General features: G+C 42.5%; 1 protein-coding gene across 5 annotated transcripts in view; it reads left to right on the top strand.

Annotated features, from left to right (window-relative positions):
• Positions 1-24,874, top strand: part of SLC26A7 (solute carrier family 26 member 7) — a 795,003-nt gene that overhangs the window by 29,001 nt on the left and 741,128 nt on the right. For all 5 annotated transcript variants that reach the window (XR_012157133.1, XM_073330602.1, XM_073330601.1 and 2 more), the window contains exons 4-5: positions 8,253-8,413; positions 21,711-21,863. Coding sequence is in view for 4 of the 5 variants with exons in the window: in XM_073330602.1 (XP_073186703.1) it covers positions 8,253-8,413; positions 21,711-21,863 (314 nt within the window). In the remaining variant the exon portion in view is untranslated. The remainder of the gene's footprint in view (positions 1-8,252; positions 8,414-21,710; positions 21,864-24,874) is intronic.

The raw sequence follows: 24,874 nt of genomic DNA, 5'->3' as shown, positions 1-24,874 counted from the left end.
TTTGGATTAACATTGTAACAGATGTAACCTATCTCTCATATTCATAAATCTTGGTATATAAGGTTGTGTATTTTATAATGGCTCTCTATAAGCTGTACTACTCATTTATTAATGTGATCTCAGAAATTTCTGTTGCTATTTCAATGTTACTGATTGATAATGAATCCTCAGAATAGTGCTAAGAGAATGGAATATGGTGTTTTAAACCTTGAATCTAGAAAGAATGGTCACTGGACTACCACAGATCCAATAAAATGTTGCTTCTTCCTACAAAATTTAACTAGTAAATAACTGTTCATTCGCTCAATGCAAAACAGGGAAGGAACTTTAACAATAACACATGTGAGTGTGTAATAGACAATTGTGTCAGAATACTCAAATTAGTAGTACAGGACTGTACAGAGCCCTAATTTAAGTTTTCTGTCACATCTTTTATCCATCCTGGTAAATGTTTTAACAAAGTTCCTTCCCTGTTTTGCATTGAGTGTACAGAAATCTATGTGCTAGTAAAATGTTGTAGGTAGAAGCAACCATTTGTTGGATCTTAGATGGGAGTTAGGTGGGAGTTTCCAGCTGGTAGGGGCAGAAGCAGCCAAAGCAGGGACTGCTTTACCTGTGGGGTGGGGAGAGGTTGGAGGAAGAGAGTGGGGGGAAAATGGGGTCCAGCCAGGGCCAACCCTCTCCCCAGCATTTCACTGGACTCAGAACTGTGCAGGAGAGACACCCTCCTCCCCCATGCTGGGGGCTCTAGGAATGAGACCATGCCTCCCTACATCTTTCTCGCTCCCTTCCCCTCCCTCTCCACCCACCGTGTGGACTTGGGAGTAAGCTGCAGAGAGGAGCCTGCTAGAGTTTCCATCTGGTAATGGCAGAAGCAGGCAAAGCAAGGGCTGTTCGTTCTTAGAAAACTTTCTGCAGTTTTGTCTGGAGTTTTTCTTCTTCTTTGAGTGCTTACTCATGTCGATTCTGTTCTAGGTGTGTGTATTCCCATGTGCACAGTTCATTGGAGATGTTTGCCTTAGCGGTATCTGTAGGGTTGGCTGTGGCACCCTCTTGAGTGCCGCGCTCATGTGTCGGCATATTAGGCATTGCCGGCCCTACGCCTTCTCAGTTCCTTCTTACCACCCGCGACAGTTGGTTGGAGCACCTTGTCTCGCATTCTTGCGGTTCTTAACAGCCCTTTGTTTACCTTCTTTGTATATCGTTCTCTAGGTACTTATTTAGCCATTAGATTAAGCGTTAGTTGTTAGTTTAGTAGTTAGAGTCCTGGCTGGGACTTTGCCCCACAGTGGGGCATGCCTCGTTCCCTGGGCTTCACACCGTGTTCGTCATGCAACAGGCTGATGCCTGTTAGTGACCCCCCTGCGGCTGTTTAAAGTGCTTGGGGGAGTCCCATATAAAGGATAAGAGCAGGATTTGCAAGAGCTTTCCCCCTAGAACCCAGAAGGAGCGGGATATCCGCTTGCGGGCCCTTCTCATGGAGGCCGCGCGTCATCTGGCATCAGAACCCTCCCTGTTGGACTCCGCTTCCAGTACCATGGTGTTGGTGTGGAGCGCACTGCTGCCACCGGGCTCTGCCCGGCAGTTTCCCCTCTCCAGTGCTTAAGAAGCAGAAGAAGAAAAAGGGCTCTCCGGTACCATCTAAGGAGGGGAAGGGGGGCTTTGGGCAAAGGACCAGTTCAGGCCATGTGCCTGCCCCGGAGCTTCAAGGGGGACCGCTCCGGTTGGGTCCCCTAGCCCAGCCAGGGAGCCGCCTCCGACTCCCAGAAACAGCAGGGGACCCCGGCTTCTCCTAGGGCTTTCGTTGTCCAAAGCGGCCCAGGCAACTAAAGACCTAGTGAGCCTGCCAGCACTGCAGGCGCTGCCGTGCCAAGCGCTGGACTTAGCTAAAGCCCTGCAATCCAAGGGCAAGCCAGCCATAGGACTGTCCCAAAGGGCAGTGGGGCTCCATTGGTCCCGGATCACAGGTGTATATCCCCATCCCCAAGCCTAGGACCCCAGTCCTGCAACCTCTATCTCTGGCCAGAAGACCCAGGTCCCTGGCACCGCGCTCTCCTTCTACGAGGCATGGAATGCTGGAATCAAGACGCCAGTCTCAGTATGCTTGGTACCTGTGAGCCTCCCGCTAGAGATTGCCCCAGCACAGGTCACTATCACCTAGATGATCTCCCAGGCGTTGGTCCTCACCCACCCTGCCCCTCCCTTGGCGATGCACTTGTCATCTTCATCACCGGACAAAGTGGTGGCAGGGCACTCCCTGACTGGCAGTCCCCCCAACGACTTTAAAGAGCACCAGGCTCTCCTTAAAAGAGTGGCTGCCAACTTAAACCTGGAAATTGAGGAGTTGGTGGAGCAACTGGATGACCTTTTCAACGTCAGATCTTCCACCACCCCGGCCCATATCACGCTGCCTGTCCACCCAGGATCCTTAAGATTGCAAAACTGCTGTGGCAGACCCCCTCTTTCATTCCGCCCACTTTTAAAAAGGAAGAAAAGAAGTATTATGTCCCCTCAAAGGGGTTTAAATACCTCCATATTGCACCCACAGTTAACGAGAGGGCCAGGCAGGGCCAGGTGAGCAGCACACCAAAGAATTAAGATGCCAAGAAACTGGATTTATTTGACAGAAAGATTTATTCGACGGCCAGTCTGAAATTTCGGGTGTCTAACCACCAGGCCCTGATGGGCAGGTACAATTTTAATCTGTGAGACTCTCTTGGTAAATTTAAGCAGGCCTTCCCTCAGGACCATGCCCAGGAGTTTGCCGCTTTAGTGGAGGGCAAAGCAGTGGCAAAAGTGCCCTCCAGAAGGCCTGGGACGCAACAGACTTGGCGGCCACGGTTATTGCCTCTGCGGTGGTAATGAGGCACAGCTCTTTGCTGTAATCCTCGGGATTATCCCAGTAAATGCAGTCCACTCTCTAGTTACCTCCTGTTTGAGGGAGCAGGACTCTTCTCCGAGCTCACGGACACAAGGCTGCATGGCCTTAAAGACTCCTCTGCCACTCTCCGCTCCCTGCGCCTTCATACCCCTCAGCAGACTAGGAAGCAGTTCCATTCTCCACCTCCTCTGCCTAGGTCTTGGGGACCTCCCTGGCAGAGCACCTGTAGAAAAAGGACAGAGAGAAGGGGTTTAAACAACAATGCCCCTTGTCCTCCCGTTCGCCTGCTCAGCCCAGCCCTTCGAGTCACTTGGGAAGCCAGAGACAGGCATTTTGAGGGTGCACTCAAGGACAGCGCCCCGTCACATCCCAAGATCCACCTTCTTACTCTTTCCTCAACTGCCTGTGCCCCTTCCAAGTCGGCCTGGTCTGGCTAACCTGAGCCTGTTGGGTGCTCAACATAATCTCTTTGGGCTATACCCTATAGTTCTTGGCCGCCCGTCCCTCCTACCCCCCTTCCCCATCCCTCTTCAGGGACTTTTCTCACGAGTAACTGCTCACCCAGGAGGTCGACAGCCTCTTCAGCATGGGCAGAAACAGATTAAGGTTTTGTGGGGCCAGAGCAAGTGGGGGGACCCTCCCCACCCCTTCCATCTGCAGTCCCACCCCCCTTCTGTCCCTTCTGCCTGCGGCCCTGCCCACAGCCCCACCCCATTCTGTCTCTTCCCCCCACCTCTCTGCCTCTTCCACATACAGTCAGCCTCATTCTGCCCCCCTACTGCAGCCCCGCAGCCTTGCTCCTTTTTCCCCCCCTGCACTGCGGCCCCAAGACCGAAGAAGCTCTGTCCCCCTCCTGCCCCATGGCCCAGGCCACAGTAGGGAGAGCTTCCCCAGTCCTGGGGCCGCAGCAGGGAGCTAGAACTTCTCCAGTCCTGGGGCCATAGGTGTAGTTTGACTGCTATATTTGGGGGGACACATGCACACATGCATGCTGAAGCCAGTCCCCTTGGTTCACTGGCTCTCTCCCCCGGCCTGCACCGGTGCCTGGGCTGCCGGTGCTGGGGTGGACGGGACGACATAATGGGGGCGCCCCAGCTGCTACTGGGAACCACTCCGACACCAGCTGCTGCAGTGATGTCACTGCTCAGGTGCTGCTGCAGTTGCTTCCCTGCTGTGGCTGCTGCTGCCCAGGGAATGCAACATGCTGGGCTCCTACTTCCCCCCACCCATTCCCAAATGCTCTTCTCTTTCCCGTCCCCTCCCCTTCTTTTCTCCTCACCCCACCTCCCTTGCCTGCACCCCCGCCCTGCACTCATGGTGGTAGAGGAAACAGGCAGGCACTAGGATCCAGGAGGCGGCTTCCAGCTGCTGAGACAGGACCCACAGTGCAGGGGAAAACTGCTCCATCCTGCTCTCTCCGCCCCCATGAGCTGAAACATGTGGGGGAAGGGTTGGGGGGGGAGACAAGCATGGGAATAACAAAGCCCCCCCCGCCCCCCCCAAGGCCGAGTAGAGTCAGGGAGCGGGGTCAGGGCACAGGGTGCCCATTTTTCCAGGGCCCCCCAATAGGCTGGGGCCCCTGGCCCCAGGCCCTGTCAGCCCAATGGTTAATCCACCATTGAGCATTGGGACAGTAGAGGAGGTCCCTTGGGAAATGAGGGGAAAAGGATTCTACTCCCGTTATTTCTTAATCCCGAAAGCGAAAGGGGCCCCGAGAGCCATCTTGAACCTGCGACGCCTCAAAATGTTGAAGTTCTGCATGGTTTCCCTGACCTCCATCATCCCCTCCCTGGATCCAGGAGACTGGTACGCTGCCCTCGACTTGAAGGATGCATATTTCCATATCTTCCAAGGGCACAGATGGTTTCTCCGTTTTGTGTTGGGCCAGTGCCATTTCCAGTTCATGGTGCTACCCTTCAGTCTCTTGTCATCCCCAAGAGTGTTTACAAAGTGCATGGCACCAGTGGCTGCTTACCCGAGGCGTCGGGCTGTTCAAATTTACCTGTACCTCAACAACTTGCTAATCAAGGGCCGGTCCCGGGATCAGGTGCGGTGGCACCTCGATCTGGTTCGCTCCACCTGTCATGATCTAGGGCTGTTGATAAACAAGAAAAAATTGACACACGGCTCCATGTCAGGCCCCTATAGGCATAGCTGGCGTCGGTCTACGGCCCCAGCAGACACAATGTTAACCGTGTAGTCAGGGTACGAACCCCTTACTGTCATCACTCACATGGTGGAGGAATCCCATATTGGTGGTGGAGGGAGTTTCCTTTGCGGCCCCATCCCCGTCGGTTATCCTAGTCTCCAATGTCTCGGATCTGGGGTGGGGAGCCCACCTGGGTGATCTCAGCACACAAAGTTGTTGGTCAAGGTCACAAGGTCACAATTGCTCCCTACACATAAACGTCCCCTCTTCCTAGGGGATGTGGAGTGATGACCTTTGATATGCCCAATGGCCCCATCCTGAAGGCTCTGTAATAAGCTCTTTGGGTCAGGAACCATCTGTGTATGCTGTCTGTGCAGCTCATAGCACAATCAGGTCTTAGTCTCTGACTAGGGCTTCTAGGCACTATAGTAATACAAATTAATAATAATAATACTCACCATAAGTACATCAGCAATTGTCCTTAGTAGGATCCAGTATTGGGTATCAGTGCTCTCAGTTCTTATGGCACTGAGCAATTTGCCAGCTATTTGAGGGAAGTATAGAGAAATAATTTCATATGAGGTTCCTTACTCTCAGATGGAGTAGGAAGTGTGCTCACTAGAACTTTAGAGAGGAAGGTGGGTGAGGTAATATCTTTCATTGGACCAACTTCTGTTGGTGAGAGAGACAAGCTTTTGAGCTTACACAGAGCTTTTCTTCACAGACCTGAAGAAGAGCTCTGTCTGAGCTCAAAAGCTTGTCTCTCACCAACAAAAGTTGGTCTAATAAAAGATATTACCTCATCCACCTTATCTCTCTAATATCCTGGGACCAGCACGGTAACAACACTGCATCACTAGAGATTTGTCAGGTAAATGAAAAGCCAGCCACTCTGGGAGTTTCAATACAGATGCACAGATGACTACTCATTGTGAAATGCAGGTGAAAAATTAAATGATACTTGTGTGCAAAGAGCAATAATATATGCAAGTAATTGCTTTAGATTAGTCAGTACTAAGGAGCCTGTAAGGAACTCCAGAAGGATGAAATTCAACATGGATAAGCACAAGTTAATCCTCACAGAAATTATCAGTTTTACCTACTCATACATAACAGATTGGAGAGTTTTCAGGGAGAGGATCAAGGTGTCACTGTATACCCTTCAGTTAGGACGTCTGCTGTATCTGTCGGAATGGGGAAACATGCTAATAAGAGGTTAGGGTGTATTTACAGAGGGACAGAGTACTAAAAAAATATTAAAGTGTCAGTTGTATTACACTGGTATAACTTACTTTGAATACTGCACTCAGCTTTGGGCAATCCCTCACACAAATTCCATACTGTAGTAGAAACAGTCTAAAGAAAGGCAGTGAAAGTTATTAGAGGCATGGTGGGGTTTCTATACTATGATAATTTTAAAAGATGAGCATTAATTAGATGAAAAGGAAGAAGTGATAAAGGCATCATAACAAATTGTAGGGAGGTGGTCAGCTGGTCATCTCTTTTTTAATCTGTGCAGTAATTCAAAAACACATGGACATACAAAATGTAAAAGGGAAAAAAATAAAACAGATAAAAGGGGATGCATTTTTTACCCAACGTACAATGTGTGGAACCCACTGTTTGTAGAAGGATATAATTAAGGCAGAGGGTTCAGTCTGATTCAGAAAAGTGTTAGATATTACAAGATTAATAATAGCATCCATAGTTACACTCACTGCTAGAAGAAAATTACTAGGGCTATCAAACTGATCACATTATAGAATTATAGGATTCTGTACCTTTGGAGGTGATGGTGGTTTATTCCTCTGAAGCATCTGGTGTGACAGCAACTGATGTGAACGGGATTTTGGATTAGCTAGGTCATTGTTCTGTCTCAATATGTCAATTGCTGTGTTTCTATACAAGTTTCTAAAAAATGTGAAATGGCTCTATTGTGAGAATAAAACTACACAGATCTGGCTCTTAGTCATTTGTGATTTCAGATACTTTAATCAAATATTGAATGTGAATTCTCTGACTTCATGCTGCCCTGACGAGCAGATGATTTTTACATTGTTCACTGGGTTCATATATTTGAACAGGGGAGAATAACAAGTAGAGCCAATATTTAGATAAGTCATTGTGTGAACATACTTTGACTGACCCAGCAGTTGTAACTAATCTCATTTTAGAGCCTGGTAAACTAGTGATGTTAGTGAGATAGTATAAAATAAACTGTGACAAAGTTCCTCCTCTGCTTTGGTGGGTCCTGCGCTTATTGGCGGATTTTCTCGCCTCAGAGGTTCACGGCAGCCCTCAGTTTGGCCACTTTCGTGGCTCAGATCTGCCATTCACTCAGTTAGCCTCATCACTGGCCAGCATGGGGAAAAGGAAGAAGAACAATCCCCGCAGTCTCAGCTGATCCACCTAGTGGATCGGGGAACAGGCCAGAGACCTTTCCCTCTGGTGGAACCCACAGTCCAGGTCAACTCCTCCGGTTTCAAGTAGGGAGTTGGGGGAATGGAGGGATGGGGGGAAGCCAGGCCCACCCTCTACTCTGGGTTCCAGCCCAGGGCCCTGTGGATTGCAGCTGTCTATAGTGGCTCCTGTAACAGCTGCGTGACAGCTACAACTCCCTGGGCTACTTCCCCATGGCCTCCTCCCAACACCTTCTTTATTCTCACCACAGGACCTTCCTCCTGATGTCTGATAATGCTTGTACTTCTCAGTCCTCAGCCTTCTCACTCTCAGGTTCTTGCACCTCTTCCTCCCAGCTCCTCGCATGCACACCACAAACTGAAATGAGCTCCTTTTTAAAACCCAGGTGCCCTGATTCGCTTGCCATAATTGATTCTGGCAGCTTCTTGATTGACTGCGGGTGTTCTAATCAGCCTGTCTGCCTTAATTGTTTTCAGAAAGTTCCTGATTGTTCTGGATTCTTCCCTGTTACCTTACCCAGGGAAAAGGGACCTACTTAACCTGGGGCTAATATATCTGCCTTCTATCACTCTCCTGTAGCCATCTGAACTGACCCTGTCACAAAACTTACAAAAAGATTTAATGTATTTCACTTTAAGCTATATTCATGTTTCACAGCATGCATCTGAAACTTCTCCTTTTGATTTGCTAACACAGCCATTTATCTCCTGGTTTATTAAAAGGGTATCTCTCATTGCATTAACACTGGGAAACCTGAATTTTAATGTAATCACTGATATATGTCTTTGGTTTCTTAGGTAGCAATGTTTGTGCTGCACTTGGGCAGCGCCACATTCTTGTTGACGGAACCGGTGATAAGCGCAATGACAACAGGAGCAGCTACGCATGTTGTGACTTCACAAGTCAAGTATCTGCTGGGAATGAAAATGCCATATATATCTGGGCCCCTGGGATTCTTTTATGTGAGTTCACGAGCAGAGATATTGGTTTGCTAACATTCTGTTTAACATCTATAGTTTTTGGAAAGGGAGATGTAGAGGTAAGGACATGATTGTGTGAACCCTCATGTTATCTGTCCCATTCAAATCAGTAGGATTTGTTAATATGGATTATTTGAGTGAGTAAGAACTAGCAGGATTAGGCCCCAGATTGATCCTTTGTGTTTTCTGGTTTAAAAATAAGTGGTCAAGTTTTGCAGCTTTGTCAATCGTTCTAATTATTAGATGTAAAAATTTGAAATATTTCATAATTTTTCATTCAACCAAGGCTAAACAATACACAGTTTACAGGGTGATACAGGGAGTATTAACCTTTGTTGAATATCTGGTCTGAGGGAATACCACAGCATTTCAGATTTCATTCCAGACATGTTTCATGTCACATTTTCTTGAATATTAGTGAGGTGAAAGAAATATGATACATGACTTGTGGATGTCCTGTGCAAGAGTTACCTTGGATATGCTATTGCTATTTTATGATACGGCACATTCTTATCACAAACACACGTCAAGTTTATCACTTTATGTTAATCACCGTATCATGTGTGCAGCATGCCTCATAAAGCTGCAGTCCTTTGGGAATTTAAACTCTGAAGGTAAACATGATTGCACAGAGCCTTCCATGGCAAAGTTACATGGCCTTACATGAGAAACACAATTCTGAGAACACATTCTCTAGGATAATCCACGGTAGAAAAAAGCTTCCCTTGTAGGCATTTGACCTTGTTCTTCCAGCACAGTATAAATAATAGCATTGCCCCTTGTTAGGGTGATAGTTTGTGTACACTCAGCTGATGGGCAACTAAAGAATGAGTGTCTGTGTACAAATAGCAGAATTTTTTATTGGTTGGCAATGCCACAAAATTGAAAAAAATTGAAAAAATGTTTGTTTCAGATGGACTTAAAAACAATATTTTTTACTTTTTTTGCAAATAGAAAAGTTGAGGAAAACAATTCATTTTGAATCTAAATGTTTTATTCAACTCGAAACAAAACATTTTTTTCAATTTTGAGTAGTTTTTAACATTTAAATTTTTTTAAAAATAAAAGAAAATTTCTATACTAAAAGTTGTTTTGAATTGAAAAATCAAAACCTTTCATTTAGAAAATGTTGAAATAAAGGATTTCTATACCTTCTGAATTTTGAGGGAGGTCATTGAAACAATTTGTGGTAATTGACATTAATTCAAGAAATGTTTCAGTGCCTCTGAATCTGCATTTCTTGCTGAAAAAAAATTTTGGTCAAAAATTCGCACCCATTTCTACTTAGAACATATGCAGTTTGTCTAGACCCTAAAGTAGAACTAGTTATTTCATTAACATTGACCAGATTTCCTTGTGTCACTGTTGCTCCTCAATCATCATTTGATTCAATGCCCATATTTGAGTCAGGCAAGGGGAAGATTTAAGATGAGTTCTCTGTGAAAATCTCCACGCAATGGGGAGATTGGTCTAATGATCTCCCTGATTGGGGGGATTTTGCTTTTTAGAAAGGTTCTTTTGGTCATACTTTTATATTAAGGGTACATTTATAAGTAGTTGATAAAGGGTTAATAAATTGTTAATGTTTGTTATTACGCATGTAACAAATATGAATAATACAAGTTCCAGATGGTTATAGGCACATAAGTGCAAGGTGTCATAAGCAATCTATTGGACTATAACAAATGATTTACCATTTATTAACCTTTATATCAAATGTACCTTTGATATAAAGTATGGCTCTTCTAGAGCTGCTATGCCAGTTACATGGAGAGCATATCTACATAAAGGAATATTGTCATCTGGTGGAGATGACTAACATTAAGTACAGCAGCCAAGAGACAATTAGATCATACAATATAAGAAATAATAATGTGAAGGCCAAGACACTAACAGGATTCAAAAAAGAATTATATGAATTAATGGAGGATACGTCTACCAATGGCTATTAGCGAGAATGGGCAGGGATGATGTCCCTAGTCTCTGTTTGCCAGAAGCTGGGAATGGCTGACAGGAGATGGATCACTTGATGATTACCTATTCTGTTCATTCCTTCTGAAGCACCTGGGATTGGCCACTGTCAGAAGACAGGATATTGGGCGACATGGACCTTTGGTTTGACCCAGCACGGCCGTTCTTATGTTATGTTCTTAGAGAACAGCAGTAATACAAGGAAATAATTCTATCTTAGAATGCCAGTGATATTATAAATGAGGTCATTAAAAACCTTTGAGGAAATTTTCTTCCTTATCCTTTGTGTTTTTGTTTTTCTCTGACATATCCTAGCTGTCTTTGCCACACTTCTTTACTTCTGCTGATATCAAACCTTTTCCTCCTTTGTTCAGTTTGCAAAAAAAAAGATATTTTCTTGTGCAGAAGTTTTTGGAAAAAGTTTTTTTTAAAATGATCATAGAATCATAGAAGATTAGGGTTCGAAGAGACCTCAGGAGGTCATTTAGTCCAACCCCCTGCTCAAAGCAGGACCAACACCAGCTAAATCATCCCAGCCAGGTCGTTGTCAAGCTGGGCCTTAAAAACCTCAAAGGATAGAGATTCCACCACCTACCTAGGTAACCCATTCCAGTGCTTCACCACCCTACTAGTGAAATAGTTTTTCCTAATATCCAACCTAGACCTCCCCCACTACAACTTGAGACCATTGCTCCTTGTTCTGTCATCTGTAACCACTGAGAACAGCCAAGCTCCATTCTCTTTGGAACTCCCCTTCAGGTAGTTGAAGGCTGCTATCAAATCCCCCCTCTTCTCCTCTGCAGACTAAATAAACCCTGTTACCTCAGCCTCTCCTCATAAATCATGTGCCCCAGCCCCCTAATCATTTTCGTTGCCGTCCGCTGGACTCTCTCCAATTTGTCCACACCGTTTCTGTAGTGGGGGCCCCAAAACTGGATGCAATATTCCAGATGTGGCCTTACCAGTGCCGAATAGAGGGGAATAATCACTTCCGTCGATCTGCTGGCAATGCTCCTACTAATACAGCCCAGTATGCCGTTAGCCTTCTTGGCAACAAGGGCACACTGTTGACTCATATCCAGCTTCTTATCCACTGTAATCCACAGGTCCATTTCTGCAGAACTGCTGCTTAGTCATTAAGTTCCCAGCCTGTATCAGTGCATGGGATTCTTCTGTCCTATCCTTGTTGAACCTCATCCAATTTCTATTGGTCCAATCCTCCAATTTGTCTAGGTCACTCTGGACCCTAACCCTACCCTCCAGCATACATACCTTCCTCCCAGCTTAGTCTAATCCGCGAACTTGCTGAGGGTGCAATCCATCCCATCATCCAGATCGTTAATGAAGATGTTGAACAAAACCGGCCCCAGGACTGACCCCGGAGCACTCTGCTTGATTCCGGCTGCCAACTAGACATGGAGCCATTGATCACTACCCATTGAGCCCGACAATCTAGCCAGCTTTCTATCTACCTTATAGTCCATTCATCCATCCCATACTTCTTTAACTTGCTGGCAAGAATACTGTGGGGGACCGTATCAAAAACTTTGCTAAAGTCAAGGTATATCACATCCACCGCTTTCTCCATATCCACAGAGCCAGTTATCTCATCATAGAAGCCAATCAGGTTGGTCAGGGATGACTTGCCCTTGGTGAATCCATGTTGACTGTTCCTGGTCACCGTCCTTTCCTCCAAGTGCTTCAAAATGGATTCCTTGAGGACCTGCTCCATGATTTTTCCAGGGACTGAGGTGAGGCTGACTGGCCTGTAGTTCCCCGGATCCTCCTCCTTCCCTTTTTTAAAGATGCACTACATTAGCCTTTTTGCAATCATCTGGGACCTCCCCTGATCGCCACGAGTTTTCAAAGATAATGGCCAATGGCTCTGCAATCACATCAGCCAACTCCCTCAGGACCATCGGATGCATTGCACCTGGCCCCTTGGACTTGTGCATGTCCAGCTTTTCTAAATAGTCCTTAACCTATTCTTTCACCACTGATGGCTGCTCACCTCCTCCCTATACTGTGCTGCCCACTGCAGCAGTCTGGGAGCTGATCTTGTCTGTGAAAATCGAGGGGAAAAAAGCATTGAGTACTTCAGCTTTTTCCACATCATCTGTCACTAGGTTGCCTCCCCCATTCAGTAAGGGTCCCACACTTTCCCTGACCTTCTTGTTGCTAACATACCTGTAGAAACCCTTCTTGTTACCCTTCACATCCCTTGCTACCTACAACTCCAATTGTGCTGTGGCCTTCCTGATTACACCTCTTCATGCTCGAACAATATTTTTATACTCCCCCCAGTCATCTTTCCAAGTTTCCACTTCTTATAAACTTCCTTTTTGTGTTTAAGCTCACCGAAGATTTCTCTGCTAAACCAAGCTGATCGCTTGCCATATTTGCTATTCTTTCTGCACATCGGGGTGGTTTGCTTCTGCGCCCTCAATAAGGCTTCTTTAAAATACAGCCAGATCTCCTGGACTCCTTTCCCCCTCATATTAGTCTCCCGGGGATCCTGCCAATCAGTTCCCTGAGGGAGTCAAAGTCTGCATTTCTGAAGTCCAGGGTTCGTATTCTGCTGCTCTCCTTTCTTCCTTTTGTCAGGACCCTGAACTCGACCATCTCATGGTCACTGCTGCCCAGGTTGCCACCAACTTCTACTTCCCCTATCAATTCTTCCCTGTTTGTGAGCAGCAGGTCAAGAGGAGCACGGCCCCGAGTTGGTTCCTCCAGCACTTGCACCCAGAAGTTGTCCCCAGCACTTTCCAAAAACTTCCTGGATTGTCTGTGCACTGCTGTATTGGTCTCCCAGCAAATGTCAGGGTGATTGAAGTCCCCCATTAGAACCAGGGTCTGTGATCTGGAAACTTCTGTTAGTTGTCCGAAGAAAGCCTCATCTACCTTATCCTCCTGATCTGGTGGTCTATAGCAGACACCCACTACAACATCACCCTTGTTGCTCTTGCCTCTAAACTTAACCCAAAAACTCTCAACTGGCTTTTCTCCAGTTTCATACTGGAGCTCTGAGCAATCATACTGCCCTCTTACATACAGTGCAACTCCTCCACCTTTTCTCCCCTGCCTGTCCTTCCTGAACAGTTTATACCCATCCATGACAGCGCTCCAGTCATGCGAGTTACCCCACCAAGTCTCTGTTATTCCAATCACATCATAATTCCTTGACTGTGCCAGGACGTCCAATTCTTCATGCTTGTTTCCTAGGCTTCTTTTGTTCGTGTACAGGCACCTAAGATAACTAGCTGATTGCCCTGCTTTCTCAGTATGAATCAGGAGGCCTCCCCTGTTGCACCACTGTGAAACAAAGAAATGTCTGTTTATTAGAAGGCATGGTTTTGCTTTAAAGGCACTATAAAAACTAGAAAAATTCCTTGGGCATGTTAGCACATATGGGTTGGTTTGAGAAGGCACCAGTATCTCAGTCAGAAGCACCAGGCAATAAAATTGGCAACATTAGTTGCCATGATATTAGTTTTATATGAGAACTATACTAAATAATTATGTACAATTGTGCACGTGACCAGCGAGTAAAAGGCGAGTTTGCCAACTACTCTTTTTGAACATTTTCTTGTATTTTCTCTAAAACTCACATAATCTGAATACTGCTGCACAGCCTCTTTTTTTCTTCATTCCACTCAAACCTCCCTCCCACCTACTTTAGGATGTTTTCTGACTCAGATACCCCTCAGGGCTGTAAAGCAGGAATCAAGAATGTTAATGAAGTGGGATAGGAAAGTCAAAAGGAAAACAAGGCAATGAAACATTTTCTTTTAATGAGAATGAGCTCACAATTAAATATGTACAAATGAGATTTATATGTGGAGAACAAATCTACTTTGAAGACCAGGGGCCTGTGGGATTTCTGAGTAAAGAACACACTTTTGTGATTTTTTAAAATCTTATTTTCTTGTGTACACTCTCATATTGGCCTTCTAACTTTTAACGTGTTCCCTAACTAAATTGTTCAGATTTTAGACTTAAATCATCTACAGCAGCTGCCAGTAGATTTATTTTCAATGTGGGTTGCATTTGCTGACCAAACAATGGAAAGAAACACTTAAAAAAATGTAATGGGTTCTTTTTGGCAGTTAAGTTGTATTGATTGGAGACCAGATGCCACTCTTTTGACTAATTTGTTTTTTTATTCTCTTATTTTATTTGTTTTAACATCTGCACCCGTTTTTGGAGCTAATCTTCATGGTTTTAATTTAACCTCTTTAAAATAGGCAGAGGAACTCACTAATGTTTCAGAGTACACAGTCTTTCTATACTATGCACAGTTAAGGTTGGTGACTTTCTACTCGCACAAAACCAAACACTCTTGCCCCACTCCTCCTCTAATGCCCTGCCCCTTCTCTGAGGCCTTCCTCACTCACTCGCTCATTTTCACGCGGCTGGCTCAGTGGGTTGGGGTGTGGGAGGGGTTGAGGACACCGGCTGGGGATGTGGGCTCTGGGGTGGGGCTGGAGATGAAGGACGTGGGGTGCAGGAGGGGGCTCCAGGCTGAGGGGTAGAGCTGAGGGGTTTGGAGTATGGGAGGGGGCTCTGGGCTGAGGCAGGGGGTTGGGGTCTGGGAGGCGGTATGGGCTCTGGGCAGAAGTTTAGGTTCTGGGGTGGGGCCAGAAATATGGGGTTTAGGGTGTGGGAGGGGGCTCTAGGCTGGGATAGAGGGTTGGGGTGCGGGGGGGCGGTGAGGCTCTGGCTCAGGGTGTGGGGTCTGGTGTGGGGCCGAGGATGAGGGATTTGGGGTGAGGAGGGGGCTCTGAGTTGGGGCTGAGGGGTTTGGAGTGAAGGAGGGGGATCAGGGCTGGGGCATGGGGTGGGTGTGAGGGCTCCGGCTGGGGGTGCAGGCTCTGGGATGGGGCTGCAGGGTTTGGGCTGCAGGAGCGTGTTCCAGGCTGGGATTGAGGGTTGCGAAGGGTGGGAGAAGATCAGGATTGCGGGAGGGGGTTGGGGAACAGGAAGAGGTCAGGGTGCAGGCTGCACTTACCTCAGGCAGCTAGCAGAAGCAGCGGCATGTCCCGTCTCTGGCTCCTATGTGGAGGCGCAGCCAGGAGGTTCTGCGCACTGCCCCATCCACAGGTGCAACCACTGCAGCTCCCATTGGCCGCAGTTCCCAGCCAGTGGGTACTGCAGAACTGGCACTCGGGGTGGGGGAAGCGTGCAGAGCCCCATGACTGGTCCTAAACCTAGGAGCCAGAGGGGGAACATGCTGCTGCTTCTGGAGCCGCGCAGAGCCATGGCAGGCAAGGAGTCTGCCTTAGCCCTGCTGTGACTCCAACCAGACTTTTAATGGCCCGTTCTGGTTGAAAAATGGACACGAGGCAACCCTATGCACATTTGCCTTATATACAGTGTGCATATAGTTAAGGTCACCTAAAAGTGTTATTACTCTGCAAGGCCAGTGCATAATTTTTAAAGAAATTCAATGGCACTCAAGGTAATTCTCCTTGCAGGCCAGTAATTTTCCAACAGAGTGATTTTCACTCTATATGTTTACTTGTGTGTGAAGGTCGCCTGAAGTTTTACTTACTGCTCTGCTGAGAAATTACTGGACTTCAAGGGGAATTACCTTGAATTTCACTGAATTCCTGCAAAAATATGCATGGCTCCTTATAAGACATTAAGATTTTGGGTACGATCTTGACTAAATATACACTGTGTATATAGTAAAATTATGCAGAAAGTTACATCAACCTAATTTTAACTTTCATGGATCCTCAGATTTATTTTTGGGAGGGGGGATGAACTCGTAAATTCCAAAATACTTTTTTTAAAATTTGGAAGGAGATAAGACTCCTGAAATAATTAATGTAATCCACAATATTACTATGCCTCTTTCTAGTAAAAAAAAAAATCTGACATGCAAAAAAGAAGAAGATAGGAAACAACTAGTTATGATAATTACCATAAATATCTGATTACCCTTATAGTTCGTATATTCTGTTAATGATAATATTGTAATAACATCCTTAACTATGGAGCTCTTTCAGTATATACATCACCAATATATGTATATATTTAAATATGTAATTCATGATGTGTTTGTTGAAAATATATATATGTTTTATGGGTCAGACATCAGTGTTATCACAGACCTGTAATATAAAAATGCTCAGTGTTAACTCTATAAAACATTTTGAGCTTACTGATGGAGTGTACCGTATAGTGTAATATGTGGTTAAATACTTTAATACTAAGAGGTATATTATATATTTTGCAAAGGGCATGCACATAGTTTCTTAAAAAATAAGATGTTGATTCTGCTATTCTGATATCATTCCAATGAAATGGATAAACCCAGGCTTTCCAAGGCATGGCTTCATATGTGTGCACTTATTATTGGAAGCACTTTAATATGACCCATCTCTGCCACCTTTGTTTCAGTGTACTGCAGATTAAACCTATAAAAAGGTTGGGACCTTTTTGAACAGTGACTGTCCATAATACTGAACTGAGCGGTAGTATTATGATGTGGGTAATGAAGTATACTTTAACTTATTATCTGATCTAAGGCCTGGATCCTGCAAACACTTATTCACTTGCTTAACTTTTAAGTGTGTGAGAAGTACAGTTGCAATCAGTAGGTCTAGAGGTGAAAAAACTAATGTACTATGCTACCTTGACCTTGGTAAGTAAATAAATCTCTGGATAAACCTACACTAGCTTGCATTTTAAGTTCTTAAAAAGGCAATGTTTCCTCTCTAAGCGGCTGTGGATTTCATTAACACGTATCTTTTAACATTTAGTTATTTATAAAGCTTAATTGGAAGTTTTCAAATATCCAAGTTAAGATCTTAAGCTAAAAAGTAAAGCGCAGCATTGGTGAGTTGTTTGAAAAGTTGCCGTTAGTAGGGTAATTTTTTTAAAAAGGCAGGTTGAACTCATATTTCATGGGAATTAAATCAGTCAGGAAGTACAGCATTCTGTGGTCATCACAACCATGAAGAGGACCATTTTTAGCTGGTTGAATTTGAGATTAAGGGTAGATCCCCTTGTGTACAGAGTAAATACATGATGGTGTGGGATAGTATGGCATAAAGGTGTCATCAATCTAAATTTGGTTTGATCACATTACTAATTAATGGTAAAGCCGAAGTAAGTAATCCAGGTTATCTCAAATGCAGAGCTGGCACATTATCCTTTACATGTACTGTAAATTGCCTGGTACATTTTTGGGTGATGTAAAAAAATAATAACAATAATTTTCTGTATATGTCACATTTTTTAGAGAAAAATTAGTTTAAAAATATTATTAATATAATTCCTTCCTATCAAAAGCCAGGATCTCTCTGTCAATGTTTCCCACTGTACATGCCTCAAAACCTTGAAAAATTACCCAAAATAACTTTTCTATATATAATGTCACTATTTCAATGTTTTGAGATGTTGGACCAACCGGGGCCAGAAACAAAGCTTTTATCCCATGGAATACTGGGAATTCTTCATTTGCAATGGTATTAAGCTGTATTTTTGGCCCATGAGCCTTCCCCTGTATGGTGTAATTGCAAGGGGGAGGTTTTGGAATTCCAGATTTAAAGGGGAAAGGTGAACCATTAGTTTGGGAAGTTAGGGATTTTTTAAAATGGCATTTATTTGAACCTGCTCAAGGGGCTGGAATGCTAGATATAGCTAGAGATCAATAAAGTGATGTGATTGAAGGTGCACAATAAATGCAGTTCATTACATAGCTCTGCAGTTGATCCCATAGACCTTGTCTAGGGTAAGGTGTAAAGGTGTGATGTGAGATCCAGTAGCTAGCTCAATCTAATAACACCTTCTAGTCAACTCTAGAACCTCTAGCCAAGAGACAACAATGGTACTTACCGTGTTCTAAGGTATAATTGCTTTGTCTTGATTGGAGCTTTATAAGATGTTAATTAAATGAAGCTAGCTAACTCTATCTAACATTGTCTTTAAATCCTAGTCTAGACAGAGTCTCCACCATGCATGTGGGGAATTTATGTGTGTGTGCATGTGTACAACACTGTGTAATGTATGTGTATGTATGTATTTATGCATGTAGATGAATATACAAAGAGATTAAAGTTTTATTGTTCTTGGAAATACTATGGACACAGATTATTATTGTCATAGAATTTAATAAAAATTTCCTGCAGAAATGTTCGTTACGGATACGGATCTATAACTGCCACGGACGTCTGGGAGCCTTGGCTATAACTTCAATTGAAGTATTTTAAAGATTAAATGGCAGACACAGTAGCCTCTATATTCTTCATAGACGGAACACTACAGGGGATGTCCAAGTGTAAGAATATTCCATGTTCTGATTTGTACATTAGATTGTGACTCTCCTGCGTACTTATAAACCTTCTATTTGATGGAGATCCTTGATTAAACATTACAGTGATTCCCTCAAGTTCATGGAAATGAATTTTTTATCTGCTTTTAAAAATTTCTACTACAGAGGAAAGACATAAAAATTATCTTTGGACAGTGTAGATAGACATCTCTGATTTTCCTAAATTAAATACATCCAGGAGGTCTCAGTTCATCTAGTAAACACTTAAATTCATTGTTGCTACACATGGATCATCAAATGCTGACACTTCAGCAGAAACTGGTCATTTGAAATAAGCTTGCAGCTCTTTAATTTCTGAGAATGGGAGTCAGTCTAGCTCTTCTTTTTCCTTATCAACTTTACTTTAGCTATGGATATGTACTTTCATAGTTTCTGAGCCAAGGATGACTTTGTAGACACTTTGACACAGCTTTCCAAATTTTTTCTTTTGTCCTAATTGATCCCAGCTTCTTGTGGGGCACAGAGGAAAAGTCCCATGCTGTCTGTAATGTACATTTTTGGGCAGTGATGATATATTAATAGCCAAGTCTCAAACCATTCAGTATAGCATCCTCCTTGATGCATTACACAAGGACACCGTGTGGTTAGATTGTGGTTTTTGTTTTACTCCTCGTTCACCTATTGCATATTGCTCTTATAAAATAATGTTATTTACAAAGGCTAGACAGTGACTGAATAAGATGACTTTAAAATTTGAGAGTTTTTTCCAGGCTCTGAGAAACATTCCCACTGAAATATGCTTGTTGTTATTCTGGCCTGGGTTCCAGTATTTTTTCCCCTTGTGAACTATCAACAGGTTTCTTTTCTTTCCCATTGTCATATTTTTCTTGTGATTGTTTTCCATAATGGAAAACTGAAATATTCATAAAATCTAACAAACATTGGAGCTTTTAACTTGCTCATTTAAAAAAAAGTATCATAGTCCTATCCAAGAATGACAGAATCATAGAAATTAGAATAGAAAAGTCCTCTATGGTGGTTTAGTCAACTCCCCTGCCAAGGTAGAATTGTTCCTTGAGATAAGTTTTGTAGTGCTTTGTCCAGTCCAGTTTTAAATGTCTTTGTTTAATCCCCGAACTGTCAAGAAGTCCTCTTACCATCATAAGGACATTTGAAAATGCATTCATTAATCACCTTTCCAACAAAGTGGAGGTTTCTGTCTTCATTTATTTTAGGGATATTTTTAGTTGCCCTTAGAACAGACACCCTGACTTTTCATATCTGAGCTTCAATTCTCTTTATTTTATTGTCTTGCATTTTATAGCATATAAATAAGAGATTATTTATGTTGCAGCCTAGATCTGTACAGTTTCCTGGATTTCTTCTTCTGTATAGGCTTTCAGCATTCCTTTTGGAGACTTTTCTTTCAAAGAAACAGAAAATACTTTAGCTTTGTCAGTCATCTAAATCTCTGTTACCTATTGTTATCTTTTTCCTATTTTCTCATAATGGACTAATGAATTTTCTGGATTTTTGAATGGCTTTCTTCCAGACATGTTTGTCATTCATGCTATAATACAGATATATGTGGGATAAGTGTGACATGAAATGGAATTTTTTAAGACAACTTGGTTAGGTGTCCAACCTATATTCCTTCCATATTCTCTCCTTTCATTTCTTTCTCCCTCCCACAAGATGTATGTGTCAAAGAATAATGGGGGCTTCTTGTTAGATATACATTCAGAATCATTAGCCTTAGACAAATGGTCTTTTCCATACAAACTATCCAGGATTCTTGACTCCCTTCAGAGCACATCCCTCCTCTCAACTACCTTTCTATATTCAGTTTACAGGTCAGCCTACATGGCTGTTGGGAAAAATCAGAATTCAGGTGGAGGCCTAACTTGTTCTTCTTAAGGCTTCAGAAAGGATGTGTACTATATATGCTCCTATCACTTTTGTTCCTCTAGCAAATAGCTTGCTACACATCAGAGGCATGAAAAATTTGACTGCAGATTTTCTTTCTTTCTCTATTTTTCTGGACAGGGTCCTGTAGAAGTTATCTCTATCTTTCCTCAGATCTTCTAACCTCTTCAATGGATTTGGAAATTTCTTCATCAACTTTAATCGCAGAGATGTGTCTCTTCTGGATCCTCAAATTTGGAACAGGTTAGGGCTGTATACTTCTTCAGCTTATCCTGTTATTCTCAGGATGCAATTAGAGATATTCTAAACCAGGGGTAATCAGTGATTTCAGAGTTAGTGAATCAGAGATCTGGTTCTATCCATTTCACAGTAGCTTAAATACAGTATTTATGGCAGATAATCACACATTCACTTCTGTGAGTGGATGGATGCTTTCATGGTACCAGTGAGCCATTCCGAATACAGGATAGGCAACATGAAATTATTTGATATGGTAATTGTATTTTTCCTTTAAATATCATTAAAATGGATTAATCACATTTACTGGTTGTGCCAGAATTAAGGAAAATTTGCATTCTTGTGAAGCATATTACATACATATGTTTACTGACAGGATTGAAATATTTAATTAATGATCCTGGAGTCAAATATGAAGGCGTTACTCAGTTTTTACACAGTCATTCTCTGACTGAATTCAATGGGAGTTTTGAATGAATAAGGACTGAATAAAATCTCAGTAAGGACATCAAGATTTGCTCTATCATACTTCCAGGATAATTTTGCTTTATTAAGTGTGTTTTTGTTAGTGGAAATGTATAGTATTGTTTGTATTAAAAAGTTATTGTAAAGCTATTCACATCTTTCAGAACTGTTTCAAGCAGAAGTCCTTTTGTAATAGTAGATCCATGATTTTTTTCCCTCCAAAATGTTGAGTGAATACCACTATGTCAGGTTGCTTAACTCCTATAGCATTGGTTCAGCTTTTAAGAATAGTTCTGTACATCTGAGAATGTATTAGGTTGCATCCTAGCATGTGGTATTTTGTCACATATACAATTCTATTGTCATCTCAGTTTTGTTTTTTGTTTTTTATCACTGTAGATTTATGCCTACATATTTGAAAACATCAAATCAGTTCAATTAGAAGCATTGCTTCTGTCCTTGGTAAGCCTGGTGGTGCTCGTTCTGGTTAAAGAACTGAATGAAAAATTTAAAAGAAAAATTAAAGTAGTTCTTCCCATTGATTTAATTCTGGTAAGTATGAAATCAAGTATCAGACTTATTGCCTTTCAAAGCTTGCAGTTGTTTAACTAAACTGCTAAAGCTTACTGTGTTGTCGATTGCTACCCAGGGCCACACCTGACACTTATTAAATACAGAGCTAATTTGCATGGCTGTATGTTAATGTATGAACAGGAAACAGTTTGGATAAATAATTAAAAATAGAAGTGACACATGTTTTCAATTTATAAAACATTTTTCATATGTTTACTGCTTCTTACATATATACAAGAACATGAGGCCTAAAATGTTAATATGAGCAATTTTAAGTATAAAAACAAAAATGTAATTGCTATGTTTTTGCTCTGAAGCCATAAGAGATGAATGCTGGTTAGCTGTAGTCAAACACTGTTTTTTACATTTATTTATGACAAAATCAGTACCTGAACTATCATTTTCTATAACTTCCGGTTTTCTTTTCATGTGGTGTAGGGTAAATAGAAATTAGCTACAGTGCTGTGAGTGCTCTACATTCAGACATCAAGTGGTAATTCAGACATTTCCCTGCACCCAGAGCTGGGATTCTGTTTTCCTCAGAACCTCTTACAGAAAGCAAACAGATTTTGAGAGAAGAATTCTGAAGTCCATGTGCTCTTCACAGTGTACCAATCTTGTACTTTTGCTTTCTTTGGACTCTCTTATACAAAAGGAGACATTTTCTAAGGAAGCAAAATGCTGAAGCACTATCAACTGATGTTGCATAGGTCATTATAACAAACTATGTTGGGCATTTTTTCATAAAGAACGGGGGCCAATTTGGAATCACATTGAATTAATTACTAACTATTCTGTATGCTGCTGAATTGACTGGATTTTTTGCAAGCTATCTCTGGAATGACATGGCATCTAGAAAACTGTAGAATAAGTGTGCTTCTATTTATGCACAAAACTGTCTGATTTCAAACTATGTCAGACATGTGACCTATTTGGTTTACTGTTTGTTCCCAGTTACTTGGTAGTATGTACTTCTCTGTATGTCTGATGATTATGGAACCACCCAATTTCATCTGCTTAGTCTCAAAAATACAAAGGATATAGAATCATAGAAATGTAGGGCTGGGAAGAACTATCCATTCCCTGCACTGAGGCAAGACCATGTATCCCTAGACCAACTGTGATTTTAACCTGTTCTTAAAAACCTCCAATAATGGGGACTCCACCACCTTGTTTGGTAACCTATTCCAGTACTTAACTATCCTTATATTAGAAAATTTATCCTACTAACTAATCTAAATCTCCCTTGCTGCAGATTAAGGCATTAATTCTTGTCCTGCCTTCTGTGGACATAAGAACTTTTGATCATGGTCCTCTTTATAACATCCCTTAACATATTTGAAAACTTTTACCAGGTCCCCCCTCAGTCTTCTTTCCTCAAGACTACACATGCCCAATTTCTTTAACCTTTCCTCCTGAGTAAGGTTTATATATATATATATATATATATATATATATATATATATATATATATATATTTGTTGCCCTCCTTTGAACTCTTTCCAGTTTGTCTCCATCTTTCTTAAAGTGTGGTACCCAAAACTGGACACAGTACTACCACTGAGTCCTTACCAGGGTTGAGCAGAGCAGGACAATTACCTCCTGTGTCTTAGGGCCTGTCTTCACTATCGTGTCACATCGGTGCAGCTGCATCGATGCATCTGCACCAATGTAATGTGTCTGGTGAAGACTTACTATGTCGACAGAAGAGCACTCTCCCATTGACATAATTATTCCACCTCAATGACAGGTGGAAGCTATGTTGGTGGGAAAGTGTCTCCCAACGACATAGTGTCGTGTAGACACCACTTTAAGTTGATGTAACTTATGTTGCTCAGGAGGTGGCTTTTTCACACCCCTGAGCGACGTAAGTTACATTGACTTAAGTGGTAGTGTAGACAAGCCCTTAGATGCAACGTTCCTGTTAATACACCGCAGAACGATGTTAACCTTTTACACAACTGCATCACACTGGTGACGTGTATTCAATTTGTTATCCACTGTAACTCCTAGATCTTTTTTAGCAGTAATACTGCCTAGCCATTTATTCTCCATTTTTATTTGTGTATTTGTACTTTGTTTTGCACTTGTCTTTACTGAATTTCATCTTAATGATTTTAGAACTATTCTGCAATATATCAAGGTCAATTTTGAATTCTAATCCTGTCCTTCAAAGTGCTAGCAACCCCTCCCAGCGTGGTGCCATGTTCAGATTTTATAAACATGGTCTTCAGTCCATTATTCAAGTCATTAATGAAAATATTGAATAGTACTGAACCCTGTGGAACTCCACTAGGTACGTCCTGCTAGTTTGACAATGAATCATTGTTAACTACTCTTTGTATATGATTTTTAACAAGTTGTGTGCCCCCTTTAAAGTAGTTTTATTTACACCAGTGGTTCTCAACCATGGGTGCGCGTACACAGAGGTGTTCCAAGGGCTACATCAACTCATCTAGATATTTGCCTAGTTTTACAACTGGCCACATAAAAAGCACTAGCAAAGTCAGTACAAACTAAAATTTCATACAGACAATGACTTGTGTATGCTGTTTTGTATACTGTACACTGAAATGTAAGTATAATACTGAAATTCCAATTGATTTATAATTATATAGTAAAAATGAGAAAGTAAGCAATTTTTAATCAATAGTGTACTGTGACACTTTTGTGTTATGTCTCATTTTGTAAGCAAGTTGTTTTTAAGTGAGGTAAAATGTGGGGTACGCAAGAAAAATCAGACTCCTGAAAGGGGTATAATAATCTGGAAAAGTTGAGAGCCGCTGATTTAGACAACATTTCCCTAGTTTGCTTATGAGAATGTCATGTGGGAATGTGTCAAAAGCTTTGATTATAATCAAGATAATTCATGTCTACTGCTTCCTTCTTGTCCACTATGTCTGTAACCCTGTCAAAGAAGGAAATTAGGTTGTTTTGTCATTATTTGTTTTTGACAAATCCATGCTGGCTATTCCTTATAACCCTGTTAT

This window comes from Lepidochelys kempii, chromosome 2, assembly GCF_965140265.1.
Source record: "Lepidochelys kempii isolate rLepKem1 chromosome 2, rLepKem1.hap2, whole genome shotgun sequence".
In the NCBI taxonomy this organism is placed as follows: Eukaryota; Metazoa; Chordata; order Testudines; family Cheloniidae; genus Lepidochelys; species Lepidochelys kempii.
This window is presented reverse-complemented; position numbering and strand designations above follow the sequence as displayed.